Genomic DNA, 22,063 nt, shown 5'->3' on the forward strand with positions numbered 1-22,063 from the left:
CCTCCTCAATTTTTTACTGAATTATTAGATGTCCTTCTGTTTACAGGAGTGCTGCCATTCTATTAGATAAGAAATACTGTATTTTTCTGAAATAAATTGACCACTAGTTGGTTCTCTTAATTTTCCTGCATACTGGGGAATTGAACTTTTCTGTTTATGTGCAGTCTCCTAAATACTTCATTGGCACTGTAAAGCTGTGGTTCTAAATAAAGACATCATACTTCCTTCCCATGTAGTTGTTGGGAAGTAGATATAGCACCAGGGTAATGTGTTGTTATTATATTCTATTTTATACATAGAATGTTGGTGTTAAATTCTGAAGTTTATATTCTAACATGTCCCTTCATGAGTGTTAATGCACTGATCTTACTGGGGCAACACCGACTAAAATTCTCATTGGCATGCATTATAAGGAGTTAAACTTCCTGAATTAAATCTGTTTAGCCTACTGGGCAGCAGCTAAAATGGGGACTTAAAGCAGTCGTTTCTATGCTTCCTGGGCCATTGGATTATTCTTGGTACTTGTTTTACCTTGAACTATTAGACCTAAGACAGCATTAATAGGACAATGTTTTCTTGTGCATATTATTGTCTCCGATTTGAAGCTACCCAAAACGTCTCTTTGGAGAATAGACTGAAGTATGGTTTTGCTGGTGGAAGATGTTTTTCATCTTGTAATACATTTGTGTGAACATAGCTGCTTAGTAGTATGCAAGGTTTGCAGTAGTCTCAACATACTTTTCATTATTGTGTCTGGAATGTGTTTATGATGATACTGAGATACCTATGGAAATTCTGATCATTCAGGACATGGAAATTAGTCTTGTTAAATAGCTTGACACCCGACATCAGTTCTTTACTTAAACTTTCTTATTATTCTCGATATTCTGAGGAACCTCCTGGATTATGTTTGTGAAGTTGAGATTAAAAGTAAAGCCACAAAAGTCTTCTTTAGTATTAAAATAAACTGGTTTAGCTATATGTATCCTCTGTCTGCAGTTACATGCTGGAGTAAACAGTTACCAACATGGTTCTGGCACCCCTTTTGCTTCAGTCTTTCTTGGGTTATATTTTGATTTTATACTCAAACAAGACTACTTTTCAATCTGTGGTACTAGTGCAGTCCTATGATAAGAATTGCAACATGGAATTTTGCTGGTACTTAGATTTATATGAGTGGATCTACTGATTCTAAACCAGAAAAGTTTTTCAGTATTTTTGTGTGCTTTAAAGTGAGGGCTCAGAGCGTATAGGAGATAAGCCAGTCTTCAGATTATAATATGTATTTATCCTGTTTTTTAAAGCTGACATCGTTTGTGTTTGTTTCTGTTTTTTTTCTTTTTTAGGATTATGGCAGTTGCCTGTAGACCTTGTAAGTGAAGTCTGATGCTTCTGTTCTTTCTTTTTTTTTAATCTCCTCTAGGGTTTGTAATCTAGGAGAATGGCAGACATAGACAAGTAAGTAAAATCTGTAGGTTACTCTGGCTCTTACTATGTACTTTGCTGTACTTCAGATGGCTGTGATTTCCAGATAGTTGATAGACAGAGTCTAGGTAATGATCTTCACACTGTGGTAAGATGTGAGGTTTATAATGTGCGGAATTTTTAAGTTGGGTTTGGGATATTAATTCTAAGTAAATCAAAACAAGACACCAGTCAATATACTATGTTAGTTGGAATTCTGGAGGGGAAAACCATGTTATTACTGCTCATTATTATTGTTTCACTGTATGTAGATTTTTTCTGTACTTAGCTCATTTTATGGCATTCAAAGTATAGTTTAGGTAAACCTACCCTCAGTTCTCAAGGCCTGCACATCTTAACAAAGAGGATGTATAGAGCATAAAAAGGCGTTTACTTATTGATATAATCAGGAGCTGAATGAATTCTTTTGTAAAAAGGATTCTTCAAAATTCTGGCAAGCTGCTAGCTCTTTAAACAGTTCTGAGATTGCTGATGTAAAACTTGAATCTATGAAGACAAATTTGGCTTTGGCTATTTAGACTTCTAGATTGTCATAGATCAAAATTGATGCAACAGTTTGCTTCTACCCATGTGATCTCTAATTTGAGCTCTTTAAGCACATGATAGTATTTTATAAAATTAACTTGATCTGTTCCTGAATATTCCTAATAGCAAAGAACAGTCTGAACTTGATCAGCAGGATATGGAAGATGTTGAAGAAGTAGAAGAAGAAGAAACTGGTGAAGACGCCAATAGCAAAGGTGACTTTGAAAATTGTAAGCAGTTGCATACATGCTTTCTGATGAATGCGTTGGAAGGATTTTACTACTTAAAATGGTAGGAAATGGTAAAATATAACCAGTGATGCACAACTGTATTTAAATTTTGAAGTGAGATTTTTCTTTTTGTTTTCCAGTTGTGTGATTTTCGTTAGTTATCTGCAATCACTCATTTTAGTCATGGTTAGTGCCAGTTCAGGCAGCACTGGATACCTGTAAGGGGGTATAATTGGAAAAGAAAGGATTATGATGGGTATGTGAGTAAATTCTTTCAAAGCTAACATCATTTAAAAACTGAAAATGATGAAGCTTTGGGTAGAAAAAAATCAGTTCTGTATATATGTGTGTACTGCTCTTCTTTTTTGATCAGTTGTTCAGTAATTTGCTGCTGAATTGACTGTGAACAGAAGAAAAGTCATGCTTAGTGTTACTCTTAAAATTAATAAAATCAATAAATTTTTATTCTCTCTCACCCCACTACCCTGCAAAAATACCTGAACATGTATCAGAATGCTTTTGTCTGTCTGAATGGTCTTATTCATGCTTTGTAGTTAATGACTGGGAGCACACACAGAATTTTGAGGAGCAAACAGCCAAAAGAGAAATAACTAATAATCTTTGCAATGAAATGATTTGGATTTGGACTGCCAGTAGTGCCCCATAATGTGATTGCTTGAACAGAATAACAACACTAAGGAAAAGTATGATAATTTTGCTCAAGGTGATGTTAGAGGCTTTGTTATATCTCTTTAAAGAAGTCTTTCCAAAATTGGATTGCAAAATTCTGGGGAACACATTGGTCAGCTGAAGAACAGCTTACAGTAATTAAATGGCAGGTATTCAGCTGTTGCAAAGGAACCTAGAGGTGAATAATGTGGGGTTTTCTAGTGATTATTTCCAGCTATTGTAATGGGATATGAGGAGAAATTATAGTATAGGAATCTTGGAGGGAAATTGAATTTTGCAAATGGGAAACATGTTTCAGTAGCAGGGAAACTTGGCACAGTGCTAAGCAGTTTTTGCATCTGTAATTCTTGCTTGTCTAGTTCACTAGTGTATCCTTCATGCACAATTTTTCCTTAGGTTATACTGATTTACCTTTTTTTTTTTTTAACCTAGATAATTCTGGTCAGGTATGTCAAAAGTCCTCTGGGCACTAAGTAGTCATACTTTAAATAGAAAGCTCTTTGAAGAAGTAGTATTCAGAAATCCATGAACTTGCAAAACAGAATGTGTTTGGATCTCAGTTTGAGGAGATATGGCTGTTCGCACAGGGATACCATGTATGATTTGTATACTGATTTGGTAATAAATAATACCTGGAAACAGACCCAAATGGCACAACTGGGTAGGTTTTCAAGTGTATAGGGAAGACTTATGAATAATAAGACCAGAGAAAATTAGATACCTTGACAAGAGGAGTGGTATTGACCAATGTGAGGTAGTACCTTTTTAATAAATAATTACAGCTATATACGGTAATAATAAACTGATTGCAATCATTCTGGAGAAACAGGACTGCTCTTTTGGAGGTCACTTGACACAACTTTTCAGCATGGAATTTCGGTGCTAGGACATAAAAGTGGAAGAGAATATTCACATGTGGTTAGTGTAGTGAAGGGCATAGAAATAGAAAATCGTATGTTATTTCTAAAAGCTTTATGCATCAAGAAGGATTCAGAACCTTCACTTTAATTTGAATGTGTCAGAAGAATGCTGTATAAACCTAGTATCTTATAAGGAATGCAGAATGCTTGTCTGCCTATCTGTAGATGTTGGGGATAGAGGGAGGAAGGCAAAACAGCATGAGAAGAACTGACCATAAATTCTTAGATCAGTTATTATTTAGCATTAAATCCGTTTTTAATGAGTATTAAAAATACGGAGTTGTGAAATTCATTTCTGCAGATTGAGGCACAAATTTTGAGCAGAAGGGTTGATGTTAATATGGATAATGGAATCTTAGGCCAGGAATCCGTGTGTTTTTCATTGTTTGAAACAGGTTTCCCATTTGGACAAAGTGCTTTCTAAAAATGGTGAAGAAGGTAGACTTCAGGGACTTAGTAGTCAGTAATGTGTCAGACTAATGAATAATTTATTCTTTTGCATAAAAAATTAGGCAAACATGGATTTATAAATCTAAGTCTGAAATAGTCTTGTTTCTTTCCATTTACCTAAAATGGAATGAAAATCACTATTCCAGTTTTTATTCCCTTCTTAAAGTAAAAGCCATCAAGGCAAAACTGATGCCTTCAGAGGCATCGAGAAACCTTCCCTTGTAACAAAAAAAAAAAACCCCAACAAAAAACTCATCTTGCTGAGTAGTGGCTATTTTAATCCAGGTGCTGTTTCAGTGTGCAGAATATGATGGATTTGATCTATGCTTCTCAAATGGAAAGGTGTTTGAAATACTACTTTGCCTATTTTCTTTTTACAAGTATATATATAGTAAATGTGCTGCTGTTTTGTAGTATTTAAATATCTTTTCTTTCAAGATCAGTCTAAAAGATGCACTTAATGTCATTTCTTTCTTATTTAGCTCGGCAGTTGACTGTACAGATGATGCAAAATCCTCAGATTCTTGCCGCCCTTCAGGAAAGACTTGATGGTCTAGTAGGCACATCTACAGGCTATATCGAAAGGTACAGTATTTGTTCAGTTTGAGTAGTGATACAAACAGTTCTTCTGCTTTCTGAACAGTATTGTCTGTTCAGTCATTAAACTGTGCTGCTCAGCACGAAAATGTGTACAGTCTGTCTGTGGAATTATGGCTTTTTTATTTGGGGTTTTATGAACCAAAGAATGTTAATATTTACAATGGCTGACCTTGTCTTCTGCAGTTACGATATGGCACACTATTAAAAGATATTTTGCTGCTACTTGGAATGTCTTTTGTAGCTTTGCCTTAATCATGAAAAATCAGTTAAGTACAGAAAAATACCTGGGGACCTGCTGTCTCTAATATAGTAATTTTTTTTGTTAGACTGTAACCATTAGCTAATGAAATTAGGAATGTTGTTAGCAGTACATCATGTGATCTCCTTACTTGGTCTTCATTAACAGATAGAATTTTTTGGTTCTCATGTGGTTTCTGATTGTGTGTGAACATCTCACAACATCCGCAGGAATTATAAACCATACAACTGTGTTGCTGTGATAGTCCTACATTGTTATTGACGTTAACTGAATAACAGGCCTTGCTGTTGCTGCTACTCCTACTAATACCATTTTTCTGTGATAGATGATAGTGTGGATGAAAAGCCCATTTAACTAACAGTCTTTCTTAATAAATACTGGCCCAAGTAAGAGCATGGGGTCAAAGGGTATCCACATTCTCTTGCCCAGATACTGTACACTACAGGCTTTCTATACACAGTATTTTTCTTTTTTTTTTTTTTTTTCTGATTGTAGTTAATATCTGCTAACTTTTCAGATCCTTGACCTAAGAAGTGAACAGAAGTGGTAACATTGATTTACATGGTGTTCTTCTAGTCAGCTGCTCTCTGACATACTGTACCATTTCTTCATCAATTCCATGTACAGTAGTGCATTTTTTAACACAAAAGCATTGCACTTTGCCACTGTACTGAACACTTACCTAGCTTGCAGTATGAAAAGAACTGGAAAATGTGTGTAACTTGAGTCTGCACTTTCTCAATGTATGCGTGCTTACTTAACCAGGCTTTACAGGTGGCTCTTAAATGTCTTCCCAAGTATTATTTTTAGTTTAGTCATCTACAGAGTCTAGACACTGAGATGGCACAGAAGTCAGCATCAATCTGGGATCCTAAATGCCAGTTATGTGAGCTATTAAGGAACTAGATGCATAAGCTGGTAGGAAACTAAACAGGTTCCAGGAGAACATCTGTCTGCTCAGGCTTAGAATTTGCTAATTGCTTGGCAGCTATCCAGTAACTTCTTCACCTGTGCCTGGCCACAATAATTCTAATGAAACATACTTTAATAGAGCAGAATTTCCATCAGCTGCTCACAGGAGGTTGTATTCTTGTGTGATGATAACCTTTTCTAGTGGCTTGTAGTTAGAGCAACAGCTTTTACTTGCCATTGTTGTACTTGTGAAATCCAGTTCAGATTTCATGGTCTGCTTCTCCATTTTGGGTTTACTTTAAGAGCTGTCTCTGTTCATGAAACTGCCTTTCTTTTTTATAAAAAAGTACAGTTTGTAAAGGTAATTGATGTACAAATAGTGGTGCACTAGTTGGCATGGAATGTAGCTTTGACACATGCAAATGACTGTAGGTTCTTTAGTAAAGGGGTTAAAATCTTTCCTCTGACATGCTGGAACTGAGCATTCTGAATATATGGGGCAATACTTCTTAGGAATTTAATAGTTCTTTATATGTAATTGTTAAGGCCAGTACTCATAGTGTAAATATATGTATGTGGCATTAAGTGGGCGATCATTGTATGACTCAACTGTGTGGTCATACTGATTTTCTTCTTTAGCACCTTTTTCTTGAACTGACAGAACTTTCTACTTAAGTTGCTGTTGGATCTGATATTGTACTTGAAGACAAAATTACAGCAAGTGATTAACTTGACTAACTTCTTCAAACATGTCAGAGTAATGAGAATGGTATCAACCCTTCGTGAGCATATATGTCTAAATTTAAGCATTTTGGTAGTTAGTTTTAACAGAGGTATTTTTGCCCAAACCAGAAGGTTAAGGGAAATCTTGTTTTAATGGTTATATGCATATTATCTTAGCAACCAGAAACAGTATATTCATGTTGATTATAAAGGTATTGAGGAGGAAGGGTTCTGCATTTTAAACTGAACAAGGGTATTGGAAGATGTGCCTGTTCTATCTGGTAGATGTGAAAGAGCTTTAGTAATTAATATGAACCCTCAGTGTGTAACTTAAACTAATATGTTCTTGGTTACTTCCTCTAACCTGAAGCTGGTCCTAACAGTTAAAAGCAGTTGTTCACTGCTGTCTTCTAAACAATACTGCACAACTGCTTAAATAAAACAAATATAGGAACCAATTTGTTCCACCTCCCAGGCAAGGGAGGCTGTCAGCAATCTAGGCCATGAATCTCAGTTGTCGCCTTGATGTATGTAACTTTGTCCTAACAGTAGATCTACGTTACCATAGTTTGCTGAAGTGAAACTAGTACTTAAAGAGTTGTAGCTGACAAGTATTTATGATGAAGATTGCCTTAACTGCTTTGCTTTTACATGTATATAATGCAGTGGCTCATTTAGCAAACCAGTTCTGGCTTGCTTTGGGAGTGACAGTTAATATGTTAGAAGGCAGTAGTACCAGCTGCTTGCCTTGGTGAAATAAAAAAGTGAATTTTGAAGATCACCTTCTTTAGCAAAGAACAGCTTGATTGTCTTGAACAGTCTTTCATAATACAAGCCAATTAATGATAAGACCTTTTTTAATTATGTTCAATCACATGAATTTACTATGCTGTTTGTTGATAATGTAAAACTTGCGTTTTAGTATGAAGTTCTGTTGTACAAGTTTGTCTCATGACTGACAATGATTAAACCCAGGTGTTTGCGATACTCTGGTTCTAACTGAGGTTAAGTCTCAGTTTAAAAGCCTGTGCTAACAGTTTCAATCTGCATGGTTCAGTGGGTGATAGCTTTGATTTTTAGGTCATAGTTTTGATTTGTACAGCTTTCTAAAGCTTAAAATAGAGTGTCAAATCTGTTTTGATGCAAGTTGGTTAATTTGCAAGGAGACTGGGTAAGGAGGGGTCAGAATGTGCCTAGAATGCAGGTGATAGTAACTGTTCTGTCACTGAATTTTTCAGCTTGCCTAAAGTTGTTAAAAGACGTGTGAATGCTCTCAAGAACCTTCAAGTTCAGTGTGCACAGATAGAAGCAAAGTTCTATGAGGAAGTTCATGAGCTGGAAAGAAAGTATGCTGCTCTCTATCAGCCCTTATTTGACAAGGTATTTTAATGTTAATCTGTTTTGTACTTAAAAGCTCTGGCTAAAACACAGGGGAATATAAACTGAAAGCTTACTCATGTTCTGAATTACCTTGGTCATGTATGTGCCCATGCAATCCAGTTGATACAGCTTTACCATCCATGTGAATTATCAAGCTAAGATTAACGGGGAGAAAGGTTCAGTTTGTTCTGTGGTTGCCAAAATCACTTCAATATGCTAGGTCTCATCGTGTTAATTGAGCAGATACCAGGTGATGTGGTAACTTTCTGGAACTTTGGTGTTTTACTGCATTAAAAAGCCCTTAATTGCCGAGTTGTCTTCTAGGACCGGAAGAAAAGGTTTTGATACATAATTAATGTATTACTAATTATATAAGTTTACGATTAGGAATTTATTGGTTAGGACATTATTGGTTACAGTAACTAGGAAATTTGAACATACTGTTTTATCTTCCAGCGAAGTGAAATCATCAATGCAATATATGAACCTACAGAGGAAGAATGTGAATGGAAAGCAGATGCTGAAGAGGAAATTTCGGTGAGTATCTTAACCTGTTCTTGTCAGTATTTCAACCTTTAGCATGAAATAAGATTTAATACAGTAAGTAAAGTTAAAAATGGGGGCATAATGATTACTGATAGTAATTATCGTAATTCTTTGATTGCTTAAAGCATGCACATGACACTTAATCTGTTCTGTATCAACATAAAACTGTTAATGAACCTTCTGGTCACTCTCTTAAAATTAAGAAAAACTAAAATTTTTATCAAGGAGGAAATGAAAGAGAAAGCCAAGCTTGAAGAGGAAAAAAAAGATGAGGAAAAAGAAGACCCTAAAGGAATTCCTGAGTTCTGGCTGACAGTATTCAAGAACGTGGACTTGCTAAGTGATATGGTTCAGGTAGGTGGCGGTCCAGGCTTGTTTGAAGTTGTGTTAATATATAATCCAAGTGTTTTTAAGAAAGGAGTAGCAACAGTACATTACTTGATGTGTCTTTAGGAGAGCAAAAACAGAGCAAGTACTTGGATGTCAACTGAGAGCACAGAGCACTCCGAAATACCTTCCTATTGTGTTAATTGTTGAATTATTTTACCTTACTAATATACCTTCTGTACTTACAAGATTGTGGGCATCAAAAGTCTATTAGATACAGATAAAATCTGTATTTGGTGTTTGTGCGGATTTAGGTTGTGTACTACAGTGAAATTTTTTCCATGCACTCGTTGTTGCCATCTGCTGGTCAAGTTTATGAAACTGTTTCAGTGCTTTAACAGGGTTCCTGTGCAATGTAAAACTCGTTCTAAAACTGGCTTTTCATCTCTGCAGGGTCTTAAATCTGAGTACAATTTAATATTATGAAAATTGAATAACCTGTGTTTTTCTTTGCAGGAACACGATGAACCTATCCTGAAACACTTAAAAGATATAAAAGTGAAGTTTTCAGAAGTTGGACAGCCTATGGTCAGTTTAACCTATTAAACAAGATTACTTTTGTGTTATCTAAAGATTAATTTGTATATTGGTAGCATGGTCTGTGATAGCCAATTTTCTTATGGCAGTCATGAGAAATACGCAGCTGCTTCTTGTCTTCTGAAGAACAGTACAAAGACTAGTATTAGTCTTGCAGTACCATATGAATGAATTTATACTTAACCTTCAAATTCTGATGAGTTAATAACTAGGCCTTAATATCTTATGACTAAGTTTCACCTTTAAATGTTGATACCTTGAGGTACCTTCTGTATAGCTGCTGCATATAATTGGATGTAATTCCCTTGCCAGAAATCAGATAGCTTGAGAAGTTTTAATATTTTAAATTTAGATGTTCTCTCTATAGGTTAGCACTGAGAGAGCTGTACATTAGATCGTGTGTCATTACTGCAAGCAGTATGTGAACTAATAAGTAAAAGTAAGCACAAAATCAATATGGTAAATGAAAACATTTGAAGATTTATTGTACAACATGGGCAGCAAATTCTAGAACGAGTTACATATATGCACTATTTCAGTATTGGAGGACGTAGATATATTCCCTCCATGTGTATTTTTGGTTTTAGATTTTAGGTATTTAGAAATTAAAGCTATGTGTTGCTAAAGTTAATGCTCTGCAATTCCTTTTAAGAGTTTCACATTAGAATTTCATTTTGAACCAAATGACTACTTCACAAATGAAATATTGACAAAGACATACAGAATGAGGTCAGAGCCAGACGATTCTGATCCCTTCTCCTTTGATGGACCAGAAATTATGGGTTGTACAGGGTAAGTACTAAGAAATAACATTAAGGCTATATAGCAGTTTTTTTCCTTAGCATTATCCAACTGTAGACTTGCAGTTTGGGAAGGTGCTGGAAAGAGACTATTAACTAATAACTTGTAAACAGCTGGCTTCGACTTAAGTTTTTCAGTGTTTTTCAGTAGCTTTGATACAGTATATAAAATTAGATATTTTATATAATGCATATGTACTATATGTGTATATAAGTAAAAATCTAATCAGTATTTATTTAGAAATAGGCAGTTGCTAGAGCTGGATTGGAAGGTGTTATCTCTTTATAGGCCTTTAGCTTTTTTCAAAATTTGTTTGATCACTTCTAATCTCTTTTGTATTTGACACTCAGTGTTTTGGGAAGTCTGTTCCAGTTCTTCTTTCCATACTGTGGTTGTCCAGTTTGTTTTACAAGTGTTGAATGTTTGCCTCTGAGTCTCTTCATTTGATCCATTTGAGAAATGAAGAACTGTTACCTCCTGTTAGCTCCAGCTTCCTTGTGATTTTAAAGAGCTGTCATACTCCTTTCTCAGTGATGCCTTTTGTTCCAAATTAGCTGTTATTCCTTACACTAAATAGTCTTTCTCTGTACATGTCCCTTTTCTTGTGAACAGAAGGGTGACAGAAAGCAGAGTTGTATATAATTAGCCTTATGGCTTCATTAGGTCTCTGTATATAGCCTGTTAATGTGTCTTGAATGTTCTGACTCCTCTTCTGAATGTTAGTAACTACTTTAGAGTCTATAGCTTTATACTCACAGTTGTGTTTTTTTCTGTATATTATTCTGCAGTTACTGATACTGACTTCTATTTACCACTGCATTTCCCAGTCACTTAATGTAACATATTTCTGCAAATATCCTGTGAGATTTAGTCTTAAGTGTTTGAGTAGCTTTGGTCAAACTGTTTTGTCTTCCTCAGTTTGGACAGTTTTTTGAAGTGTAAATCCTGGCAGAGGTCACTGTAAGATGACAACTCTGCTGCTGTGAAAATGACTTACTCTTAGTCCATGTTTTGTCTTTTAACTAAGACAGCTTTTTCTTATCCCAAAACAGCTCACTCACTTCCTTTGAGTCTTTAAAGGAATCTAATCAGGAGCTTGCACAAATAAGGACAGTCATGGATGACTTCATTTACATGGCCCCAGATTTATTTTTGATTGTGAGATGAGTCTGTGGGCATGATTTTGCATAAAGTAAGCAGGATAGAGTTAACAAAAAATGACCAAACAAAAAACCAAACTAGAACAAGGTGGCAAAACCCCAACAAACAGGCAGCTAAAACCAATGCAAAACTACACATCTGTTTCATGCATTATTTTAAGGACTTGCAGATTACAATGGTAGGTATGGTAAACCTTGGCGTATTACTAGTATGACCAAATATAACATTACTTTATAATTGATATGTAGCTCTAAAAATGGAGTGATCTTCTATAGGAAACTAGGCAGAACTTGGTAGCTAATGAAAATAGCATTTACTAGATTGAGTGGGGAAGGAGAAACTTTTGTATGAAAACACTTCAATCATAAAATGAAACTGTTAGTCTTGGGTTTGATGAATGAAGTAATGAAAAGATAGCACCGAATAAATAAGTGGAATGCTAATGAGCTGCAGCTGCTTTTTTTTTTTCTTCCCTCTTCAGTTGCCAAATAGACTGGAAAAAAGGAAAAAATGTTACTTTAAAAACCATTAAGAAGAAGCAGAAACATAAGGGTCGTGGAACAGTTAGAACAGTGACAAAAACTGTTTCCAACGATTCTTTCTTCAACTTCTTTAGTCCTCCTGAAGGTAAACTGAATGTTAATTTATCTGCATTAACTTCAGATGTAGTTTGTACTTCACTCACTTGTTTCTTCTCTTTTTTTTCCTGCAGTTCCTGAAAGTGGAGACCTGGTAAGTTTGCTTATTTAAAATATGAAGGTGGGGGGCAAACACCAGTGAAAGTACTTGTACCTTTATGTGCAAAATGTTTTTGAAATTGTTTGGATATTTATTAAACAGTTTCATGTTTAACTTTCTGTATTTAACTGAGAATACTTGTGCTGAATAGTGTGCATTTGTGTTTTCTTTATTAAAATGGGTATTTGTTGAGTTGGATCACAGAGTTTAGCTTAGTAAACTTCAACTTACCCTTCCTGTAAGCTACCTTGGGAGCTTTGTTACTAGCCTTTGGTCTAATGGCTGGTGTAGGTCTGTTTGTTTGGGCATTATTTGGATGAACTTCTCTAATGGCTGCAGGTATCCAGTTTGTATTTTATGCTGTTAAAAGTTTCCCAAGCTATTAGCTCTTGGAGAAAGTAATAAAGCAAGAACAGAAAACTTAAGAGCCCACTCTTCTGTGTGCTCACCAGGAGAAACCTGTAGCAATAAGCTGTGTTATTGTAAAGCACTTTAAAGTGCTGAGTACATTATGTAGATTGAGTGAGAAATCTGGTTAAAGCCTTCAGAAGCATGCTGTTAAAACTCTGTGTGACATGGACACCAAAAGCTGTATGTTTGTAATGTTAAATTAAAAAGAAGCCTTTTGAGTTGAAGGTAACTTCTCAGATACAGCAGAACACTTGTGTGTAAACAGAAAGAGTGAAAACCTGGAATTGCATCAGAGAGCACTTTTAGGTGTTCATGTGTTTCACAGTGTAACGGGAATCATGGAGGAGATGCACTGTAATAATCAGGAGTACTTGTAAATTTTTTAATTAGACAGGCTTACCTGGCTAGTAGTTAGTTCTTATGGGTATTGTGCATAAAAAAATAAGAAGGTCTGGGAGATATCAAACAGTTTTTCTACTTAAAAGCATATTGGGAGTGGGGAAGAATAAAACTTAAGCTCTGCAATTTTGTGTAATTAAGCTTGTGTAATTAAGCAGTCTTCCCAGCATAATGCAGATAGGCTGTATATAGTATAAAACTTGGCTCCACAATTTAAATCTTATAAACCAAGCTCTGAATCAGGAAAAAAAAAAAAAAACAACAAAAACCAAACACCTCAGCACAGGAGGTTTGGGTAAATTTGGCCACATCAGAGTCTGTGCAACTTGTGCTTTTGTGTCAAAAATGATTTAGGAAATAATGTTTTATGCAGGATGACGATGCTGAGGCAATCCTTGCTGCAGACTTTGAAATAGGTCATTTCTTGCGTGAACGTATAGTCCCCCGATCAGTATTGTACTTCACAGGAGAAGCTATTGAAGATGACGATGATGATGTAAGTATAGTGTTCTTTTAAAATGCTAAAAACTTGAAGTAAAGCTGCTTAAAGATTTTGGGTAATTTCTGACTTAAAATGTTGGTATCTTTAGAATGGGATGTATCAACATTAGTTTCAATTGAACTTCCTAAAGAGCAGCACAAAAGTAATTAATCCTTGAAGCAGCAACTCCAGAGTTTCCTAGTAAAAGGAGTGGTAGAATCTGAACATTTAGAGGATGTCTGAGGAGGATTTTGTGTATAAGGCATTCCTAAGGTGGCATACCCCCTACTTAGGTAGAGCTATAATGAGCTGCCAGAGAACAAATCAGTCTTATTTATCTACCTGCTCAGCCTGTTCTTTGTGCTTATAGCGATACTGTGCTACTAAGTTCTGTGAGATTCAAGCCTGAGGAGGGTATTCTTATTAGAAAATTGTAGATATGCACATTCAGATCATGTGGTGAGCTCTGCAAAGGCTTGAATTAAGTTTTGTAAAAGAGCTAAGCTTGCAAACAAACCACAAACCCCCGGAACTTTATGGGAGTAAAATATTTTCTTGCCACTGCACAAACAAGGACAGTTTGACAGTTAAGATAGCTTAGGTAAGTCCTGCCTTAAAATTTATTTTTAGAACGTAAAATGGTGGTTCTTAGTCCAAAGCTTTGGCCTGGGGGATGCAGAAGATGGAAGTAACTGATTGTACAAATTGCCTTAGGCTTTGAGACACTCCACTGGCCAGAAGGCTTATTGCAGTCTAATAGGCTCTTCCAGTGTTGTATGTAAGGAACTTAAGCTAGATGATTTTTCTCTGCCAGAGCATAGCTTAAAAGATTGAGCATTGCTCAAGCTGATACAGAAAACACTTTTAAATCTGTCAGTAAGTTCTTCTGGAGAGCACAGCACCATATGGTCTTTGGCATTTACTTGAGTTATCTGTCTGTACTTGAGCCATAAACAGCTGCATTTATGACCCTATCAAAACCTTTTTATTTTCTCTTCTAGTATGATGAAGAAGGTGAAGAGGCAGATGACGAGGTAAGTTGACAGGTAGCCTTGATTTAAATCATTTTCCTTTTGTAGTTTATCTGAAATAAGAGTTCCTTTAGCTTTTTAATACTCTGGACACCAAGTTTAAGTATTACTTAGGGATGTTAAGACACAACTTGTAATTTTGTGGATCTAGGATGAATACTTCAACCTATCAGAAAGCCCAAACCAAATGAAGACCACCCTAAGTTATCTTACAAATTAAGTTGCAACTGATGTCAAAAGATGATTTGCTTCGTGGAGGGCTAACTAATGCAATATGTTAACTTAAAGTGGTCATGTATTTAAGAGCATAATTTAATCTTAATTTTAATGAAAATGGCTCAGGAAGTTGAATTTGTATAAGCTACAGTAACATAAATAAGTGTTTTCTTTCAGGAGGGGGAAGAAGAAGCAGATGAAGAAAATGATCCTGACTATGACCCCAAAGTAAGGAATTATGAAGACTATTTGAACTTTGTGTATGCATACTCACAAATTTATGTAGGTTAAATCTTGATTATTTTTTTAAGTACTTAAGCAGTAGTTCCTAAGGTGAGTATGTTTTGGCTAAGGCTATTTCTGTCTCAGTTCTGACAGGCTAATAATGGTAGAGTGACTTCAAAGTTCTTTCTCCAAGAATCATTTTGTAGAAGTGACTTTTGGCTTTGAGCACTGAAATTCGTCAGGCTTGGTTTTCTATAAGCTTGTCTTGCAGCAAGTTGCTGCTAATGGTGAAAATGTTCTGTAATTGTAACTCCACACAGAGAACTGCATGATGCAGGTTCAGTTTTGGGAACCTGTCCCAAGCTGGCTCTGGCACAGATTTTTCCAGCAGAGCATAAAACTGAGGCTTCTTCAGGATAAATAATAACAAGTCTTTTATTGCTTGAGGTAAAAGTGAAGGTTCAGGAATGTGTTTACAGCCAACTACTGAAATGTGAATAGCTGAGAGTGACTATGCTTTCCTGCTCCATGGGAAGGGCAAGTCATTAGTCCAACTCAGTTTGCTGGAAAAGTGATTGTGAGCCACTGGGTTCATAGAGTTTTCCTAGCTGAAGAAAAGGTACATTTGGCCACCCAAAAGCATCTAATGGTGGTAGGTGAAAATTGCAGTCATGAAAATAAGTCTGGGAATGAAGAAAGTCTGCTATGAAATGTGCTTGCAATTTCTAACGAGGAGGCAGCATGTTTTTCAGTAGAAGTGGTTTGAGCCACAATGGAAGTACTCTTGAAAGAATTACGTAATCTCAGTGTTGTACCTAGAAAGATGTAGGGTATAGAACTGTTAATCAAAAGTGTACAGCCTGTTGGTTATGGTCCATCTGCTGTAGTGTATTCAAATTGCTTCCAATTGAAAAAGGTTTTGGAATCAAAATGAAGTAGCTGGAAGATGGGTTTCTTGTGTTACGTTGCCACAATCTAAAGACAGTGGTATTGCTAATACTACGCAATTAGTTTAAGGGAAAAGAGAAAAGAAGAACTTGAATACTGGAACTTAAGGAAGTAGGCCTAGTGGTATTAATAGTTCTTTTAAAACACTGATACCTGTAAACTGATTTTTCCTTTTTTCTCAACAGAAGGATCAAAACCCAGCAGAATGCAAGCAGCAGTGAAGCAGTGTGTATGTGGCCTTGAGGATTACCTGCACTGTAATAGCCTAAACACAACTATTAGTTACTTACAGCCTTATGTTTTGTATCTTGGTAGAATTAAGTGACGGATTTGTTTAAAAAAAAAAAAAGAAATCAAACACATAAGAACCAGTTTAAAATGTAGGTTCAATCTACCTAGCATTTTAACAGTATAATTTTCTGCCAATACGTAGAATGCAGTAAGTCCCCTAAAGCATGAATGTTAATTCATTGCTACATAGTTTGGTTCTTGTGAAGTCTTTGTCATGTAGCTATTAGACTGCAGCTGTGAAGATTATCAGAACTGTTAACTGAGACCAATATTTGTTTAGAGAAAACTTCTCTCCTGAAGAACCAACCAAAGTATTTTTCAGCCCAGTAGTCGGAACGGGTTTAAGTCTGCTTGCACTAGCTGTGCCTTCATTACCTTGTTATAGAACTGGCAGTGACTTGTACTAACTAGGAGATGATAATGCATTTTGAATTTGACAACTTCAGAAGATTAGTATGACTTGTTTAATTTCTGAGACCACATTAAACATTCATAACTGTTGGCTTGTTTATGCTATGGGTTTTGTATTTTATGTGACATAGTGATCTACAAAAGAAACCTAGTCATCATATTAAGGTTATTGTTTACCACTGGGGTGTGAATAAAACCTAGTATTTTCAGAAGCTAGTCTTGTTTTATTATGATGTGTGTATCTGCATGTGTAACCTGGTAAGGCATATCTTTCATGCTGCAGTTCACTTTCACTAGAAAAAAAAGTTGAGAGTTACTGAGAGTTATATAGCATTTTAAAACCAAACACAATAGCTTGGAAAGTTTGAGCCATACTTTCCACTTGCAGAGTGATACTTGTGAATCTGAGCTAGATGTTTCAGTGATTGGTCCACGCTGCCATTTTGGAGAAGCCTAGTCTTTTGAAGTGGGGCTAGATCTGATAAAGGACTTCAGTATTGCTGTGCCTGACTCTAAGGCACTGGTCATTAGTATGAATTCTGGAGCCAAGAAAGGTGCCTTGGATTTCTGTTTGGACAGAGCTAGGTTGTCCTGAACAAAACCTGCCCTGCAACCTAAGGGAGTGCTAGAACGCTTAGCTGTATTCTAATTTGTACTTGCTGTATCAAGCATCTACAGGGGAGAAAACATGCCAAGGGAATCCCCTCTTCTCACCCAAAGTTTTGTTCACTACATTTATATCTGCATGTTCTGGTTCTTCATACTTTGTCTGTATTGATGTTCATTGTCAGTTGAAACATGGGCTAGATCTTTCTCATGCTAACCTTATCTCTAGCCTAGCAGTGGAGATGTTGGTGTGATGTGGATTTGAATGCATTCAGCTTGAAGAAACTATGACCCGATGCTTTCCATTTGAGTTTTCCCAGTCAATAAGATGCTACTGTATTCTGTGTCATCTTGTCATTCACATAACCAGAAGTTCTGGTCTTCTAAGCAAGTACCCAGATAAATTCCTGAGGGATGGGAAGGTCCTTGTAGGGCTGGAAAGAAAGATCCAGCTAGCATGGATCCATTTGTGCAGTGGCTGCTCTTTCTTTTTCTTGCCTTTCTTTTTGTTTGTTTGTTTCCTTGCCACCCATACATGGACTTAGCTGTAAAGGATTAAAGGGCTGAAAAGAGTAGGGCAAGCAGGAGGCAACAGCCGCATGAGGATAAGGCTGGTGGAAGAGTTTCTTTAGCATGTCTCTTGCTTGGAGGGTAAGTAATACAGAATAAAGCTTATCCCAAAGTGCCCTTCTGAATCCCCAGCCCCTGTGAAAGGAAGAAGGTTGAATGTGCTCTGACTAAACTGATTTTTATCTTCTGGTTAATTCCTTGAAGGCTCAAATACCGTGCTACTTCATTTCAGAATCCCTGTCAGGCTTCATCTTTCTCCTCTCCATGGACTTGGGAGCAGGAACTCTTGCCACTTATAGCTGTGTTGAACAGTATAGAACTGTTGAAGTTCTGCTCTTAGGTAATGGTGTTTGTTTTGTTTTGTTTTTTTTGTTGTTTGTTTGTTTTGTTTTGTTAGGTAACACATAAATCATAGTGTTGAAAAATAGAGTAATGAAAAGTTAACATCACACTCTATGGTACTTGTGTTCTTATGATACAGATTGTGACTCTGCCAGTTTGTGTTTCACTTGGTCTCTTCTCTAAATGTCTCCCAGGGTTAAGCTTAATCTTAAAATTCAGGGCATGCGAAGACCAAACTGATGGTATGTTATGAGCTTGAGCACTCATTAATATGGGGCTTTGGGATTTATACTTTTTGATACGAGAAGTCTCTGAAGTCCTTATTTAGATCTAGCCCATTTTTACTAACAGCATCTGGCAAATGTCTCTTGAAAAGAGAAAGCACTGTTGAAAGTTGTCCAATGAATTTCAAAAGTCACTGTTGGGAAATTTTCGATGGCTTTCTCATTTAATATCATCATATCATACAATGGGATGCAGTATTCGAAAAGGGGAGTTTGTACTTGTCAGAGGTCACCTGCAGCCTGCAAGATCCAGAGCCATGAATCCATCTCTCTCAACAGATTTTTGGTAAGCTGCTCTCTAGATTGACTTGCTAGTTCTCAATCAGCAGTTCTTGTGCTCTGCAGACTGCAGCAAAAGGAAGGTTATAATCGTACAAAATAAGGTGCCAGTTCTCACGGTGTCAGTTAAAAACTGTTTTGGTGCTTAACATAATTTTGTGCTCAAAGACATTTGTTTAGCAATTCTGAAAGGCAGTATGTAGCAGGAACATTAAACTTTCAACGTTGATTGGAGTATTGTGACTCATTCTTTTCACTTCTCATGGGGTTATACCAGCAGTAGAGAAACTCTTCATTCAGTATTTGAGGGGGATCAGTTACCTTGTTAACAAGTTCAGGCTAGGAAAATGTGTCACTGAAATAAGATTTCTTGGTCAGTTGTTGCAGTACTGCACCCAAATTTAAGATCTGGGTAAATGGTGTTTTCTGTCTAGTTTTGGTTCCCGTTTGAAGGGAGAATTATCTTAAGGAAAAATGGGCTGATGGTGAGGAAAACAGAAGGAGAATTAACGGAGACTTTGGATGACAGCGAAGGGTGCTCAAGGGTTTATGCTTGATGGAGACAGATTCTTCTTGGGTAGTTCTACACTTTCAGCAAATGTAGGTTAGCTTGCATTAGCACTTAAGAGTGTTCCTGCCTGGTATAACTTTGCTACTGTTAAAAACAATAATCATCTCAAAATTATCCTGAAATAAAGTAGGCCAGACTTAAGCTTAGTATTCTCATGTTTTACTGTCTGGAGAAGGGTGATATCAAGTGTTGTTAGAAATGTTACCTTTGAGGTTTTTTTAACAGTAGGCATAGCAATGCTTCTTACCATTGTCCGGTACAGCTAACTAGCTTCATAAACTCAGATTCTTAGTTTTACTCATGGAACTGATGTGTCCCAAGCTACTAGCAGAGATTGTATTTTTGACATGATTTTATTTGTTAAATGAAGACAAACAACAAAACACAAAACCAAAAAACCCACACCAAAAACGCCCACAAACAGAAGATTGCGAACTCTGGGAATCAAATGTGTTCATCTTTGCCTTCAAGCTGTTACTTAAACTTTCTCTGTGTTTTAAGACCCATTGTTGTAGACCTCATTCAGAAATTGATAGGGAACTTGGATGCAAATGCATGATTATTAACTTCTCTACCAGAGATTTCCTTTTGCCTTGTGTTGGGCAGGCGGATTGTTCTGTGGAATTCACGTTGGCATAGGGGAAACGAAATGCTAAGCTCCTCTGTAGAAAGGGGACAGTCTGATGAAGGCATTTCTCTGTGTAACAGCCTTGATGGCCTGCTGGGCTGGAGGTAGCCACAGATGTTGGCTGTATAGTACTTCTTCATGCTGCACAGATAAATCCAGTCAAATACTTTCTCGTACAGGTCAGAGAAGTCGTCATTACCTTATGCTTACCTAAACTGAACATAAATCTACTGGAAATAGTAACTCTTCTGTTACACTTATCAGGAGGAGTTGGAAACTTGTGTGGCATGTTGGGCAAGACTTGGTTCATTGCTCCTTAAATCCCTCTGTTAGGCCCTGGTCAGACCTAGTAGCTTCCACTTTTGGACTGTGTCTCAGCTTTTATAGGAAAATTAGAGCAAGTAAAGCAGACAAGACACTACACCAAGCAAAAGATAAGCTACTCCACTTTTTGGTCTGCTTGGTGTATACCAGAAGTGGTGCCCAGGGTGTGTGGGGTTGTGGCAGAAAGACTTTTGTTCTCGCAAGTATCTAACTAAAGTGTGCAGGGTTGTCAAGAAGAGTTGTCTTTGCAGCTGCAGAGAGGGCATAGCTCCTGAACTTGGCTGTCATGAGCTTTGCCTTTATAGGCTCAAATGTTGATTATCTGCCTACACTTCTGTTTACCCTGCAGTTGATGAGAAATGGTATGTTCTGAACTTGCATCATGTTTTATTCTGCTGGTCAAATCTGAGAAACTTCTAAACCCCCTTAGAAACTGGCTTTTGCTCTATGTGTGTTTAAGTACCTTTTAATGTTTTTGGAATACCTCTAACTGAAGAGCAAGGGACTTTGGAAAAGCCAGGCTAGAGCAGCTGCAATGCTAATTGTGTATTGCAGTTTGTTTGGTTACTACCATAGGGTACAGGGAATGCTAAGGTCCGGGGCAGTATGGTTGACAGTTATGATAAATCTTGTGTGCATCTCTGCCTGGTTTACTATGGGATATATATAGGTGTCTGTGAGATTGAGTTCATGAAAGGAAAAATCTTCCCCCAGGATGACATGTTCATCCTTCAGTGATGAACATGTTCAACATTCTTCAGTGTTTGGTCAGCAGCATCTTCCACTGAGATTAGATGGTAACGGTCAAGAAAAATAAGTAAGCACTAATTGCTTTGATCATACATTGCAACACAGTTCATTTTGTCATGTATTTCTCAGCCCTTGACCCTTATGTCTAGCAATGACCAGCTTGTACTTTCTTTAGGTTTCCCTTTTAACTGTTTTTCTGTTATAGCCACTTCTCAGTAATGGGAGAAATGATGATGCTTAAGGGCTGTTGCCCAGAAGTTTAGCATCCCTTTGAAACTAACTGCTGATAGTTGGTGTCAAGCAAATTTGTTATCCAGGGAAACACTATTAAAGTTATGGGCTTTTTAATCTTTCACGGTGGCTTCCTAAAACAGTGTTTAACTTGTCTCAGGATTTAAAAAGAACACTCATTACTTGTTCCATAGCTACTCTTTAATTAAGGTTATATGTAGGAAATTTCAACTACTTGAGTCTAAGTTAGGGAGCTTTTGATGTAGGAGACAAGTGTATCTAACAACCAAACGTTTCTGTTACCAGTATGAACTTTGAACAGGGAGAAGGAAAAACTCGGTAGAGACTTTCAAGGATCAGGTTGTAGTATTTCAAGTTTAACAGTAGGAGGCATCTGCACATCAGATATTTCAGGAGGAATAGATACAGAGCCTGCAATAGTCTTCAGCGGAATCTCAATAAAGGTAGCAGACATAGAAAATTTAATATAATTGCATTGGCTTAAATAGATATTTAAAGTCTCAGTGGGATAATGTAGTGTGCTTAACTGTGGTGAATGTGGCTTTTCAAATAACTAGTGTAAGAAGCATTTCCAGAAGTTTTGTGGTGACTTCCATCTGGGCAAATGAAGTTTATTATCCTTTACTGGCAAATTCTGCACGATTGATTTGGATTATTGTATTCTTTTAGCATGAAATCTTGCCCTAGTCTCCTAGCTATT

At 36.7% G+C, this 22,063-nt stretch overlaps 1 protein-coding gene across 2 annotated transcripts in view; it reads left to right on the forward strand.

The window, feature by feature from the left end:
* Positions 1 to 16,969, forward strand: part of NAP1L1 (nucleosome assembly protein 1 like 1) — a 29,601-nt gene extending 12,632 nt beyond the window's left edge. Inside the window, exons 2-15 of one of the 2 annotated variants that reach the window (XM_061369406.1) lie at positions 1,424 to 1,458; positions 2,137 to 2,225; positions 4,783 to 4,885; positions 8,033 to 8,174; positions 8,631 to 8,711; positions 8,949 to 9,074; positions 9,564 to 9,635; positions 10,297 to 10,436; positions 12,088 to 12,233; positions 12,319 to 12,338; positions 13,528 to 13,650; positions 14,637 to 14,669; positions 15,060 to 15,110; positions 16,241 to 16,969. In XM_061369406.1, the coding sequence (XP_061225390.1) occupies positions 1,442 to 1,458; positions 2,137 to 2,225; positions 4,783 to 4,885; positions 8,033 to 8,174; positions 8,631 to 8,711; positions 8,949 to 9,074; positions 9,564 to 9,635; positions 10,297 to 10,436; positions 12,088 to 12,233; positions 12,319 to 12,338; positions 13,528 to 13,650; positions 14,637 to 14,669; positions 15,060 to 15,110; positions 16,241 to 16,276 (1,179 nt within the window). In that variant the 5' untranslated portion in view covers positions 1,424 to 1,441 and the 3' untranslated portion in view covers positions 16,277 to 16,969. Of the gene's footprint in view, positions 1 to 1,423; positions 1,459 to 2,136; positions 2,226 to 4,782; positions 4,886 to 8,032; positions 8,175 to 8,630; positions 8,712 to 8,945; positions 9,075 to 9,563; positions 9,636 to 10,296; positions 10,437 to 12,087; positions 12,234 to 12,318; positions 12,339 to 13,527; positions 13,651 to 14,636; positions 14,670 to 15,059; positions 15,111 to 16,240 lie in introns of both variants that reach the window. The other variant, XM_061369405.1, reaches the window with a different exon arrangement.
* The last annotated feature ends 5,094 nt before the right edge of the window (positions 16,970 to 22,063 follow it).

The sequence above is a fragment of the Neopsephotus bourkii genome, unplaced genomic scaffold, assembly GCF_033783945.1.
Source record: "Neopsephotus bourkii isolate Nb327-2 ecotype Australia unplaced genomic scaffold, CSIRO-AGI_Nbou_v1 NB_1493, whole genome shotgun sequence".
Taxonomy (NCBI): domain Eukaryota; kingdom Metazoa; phylum Chordata; class Aves; order Psittaciformes; family Psittacidae; genus Neopsephotus; species Neopsephotus bourkii.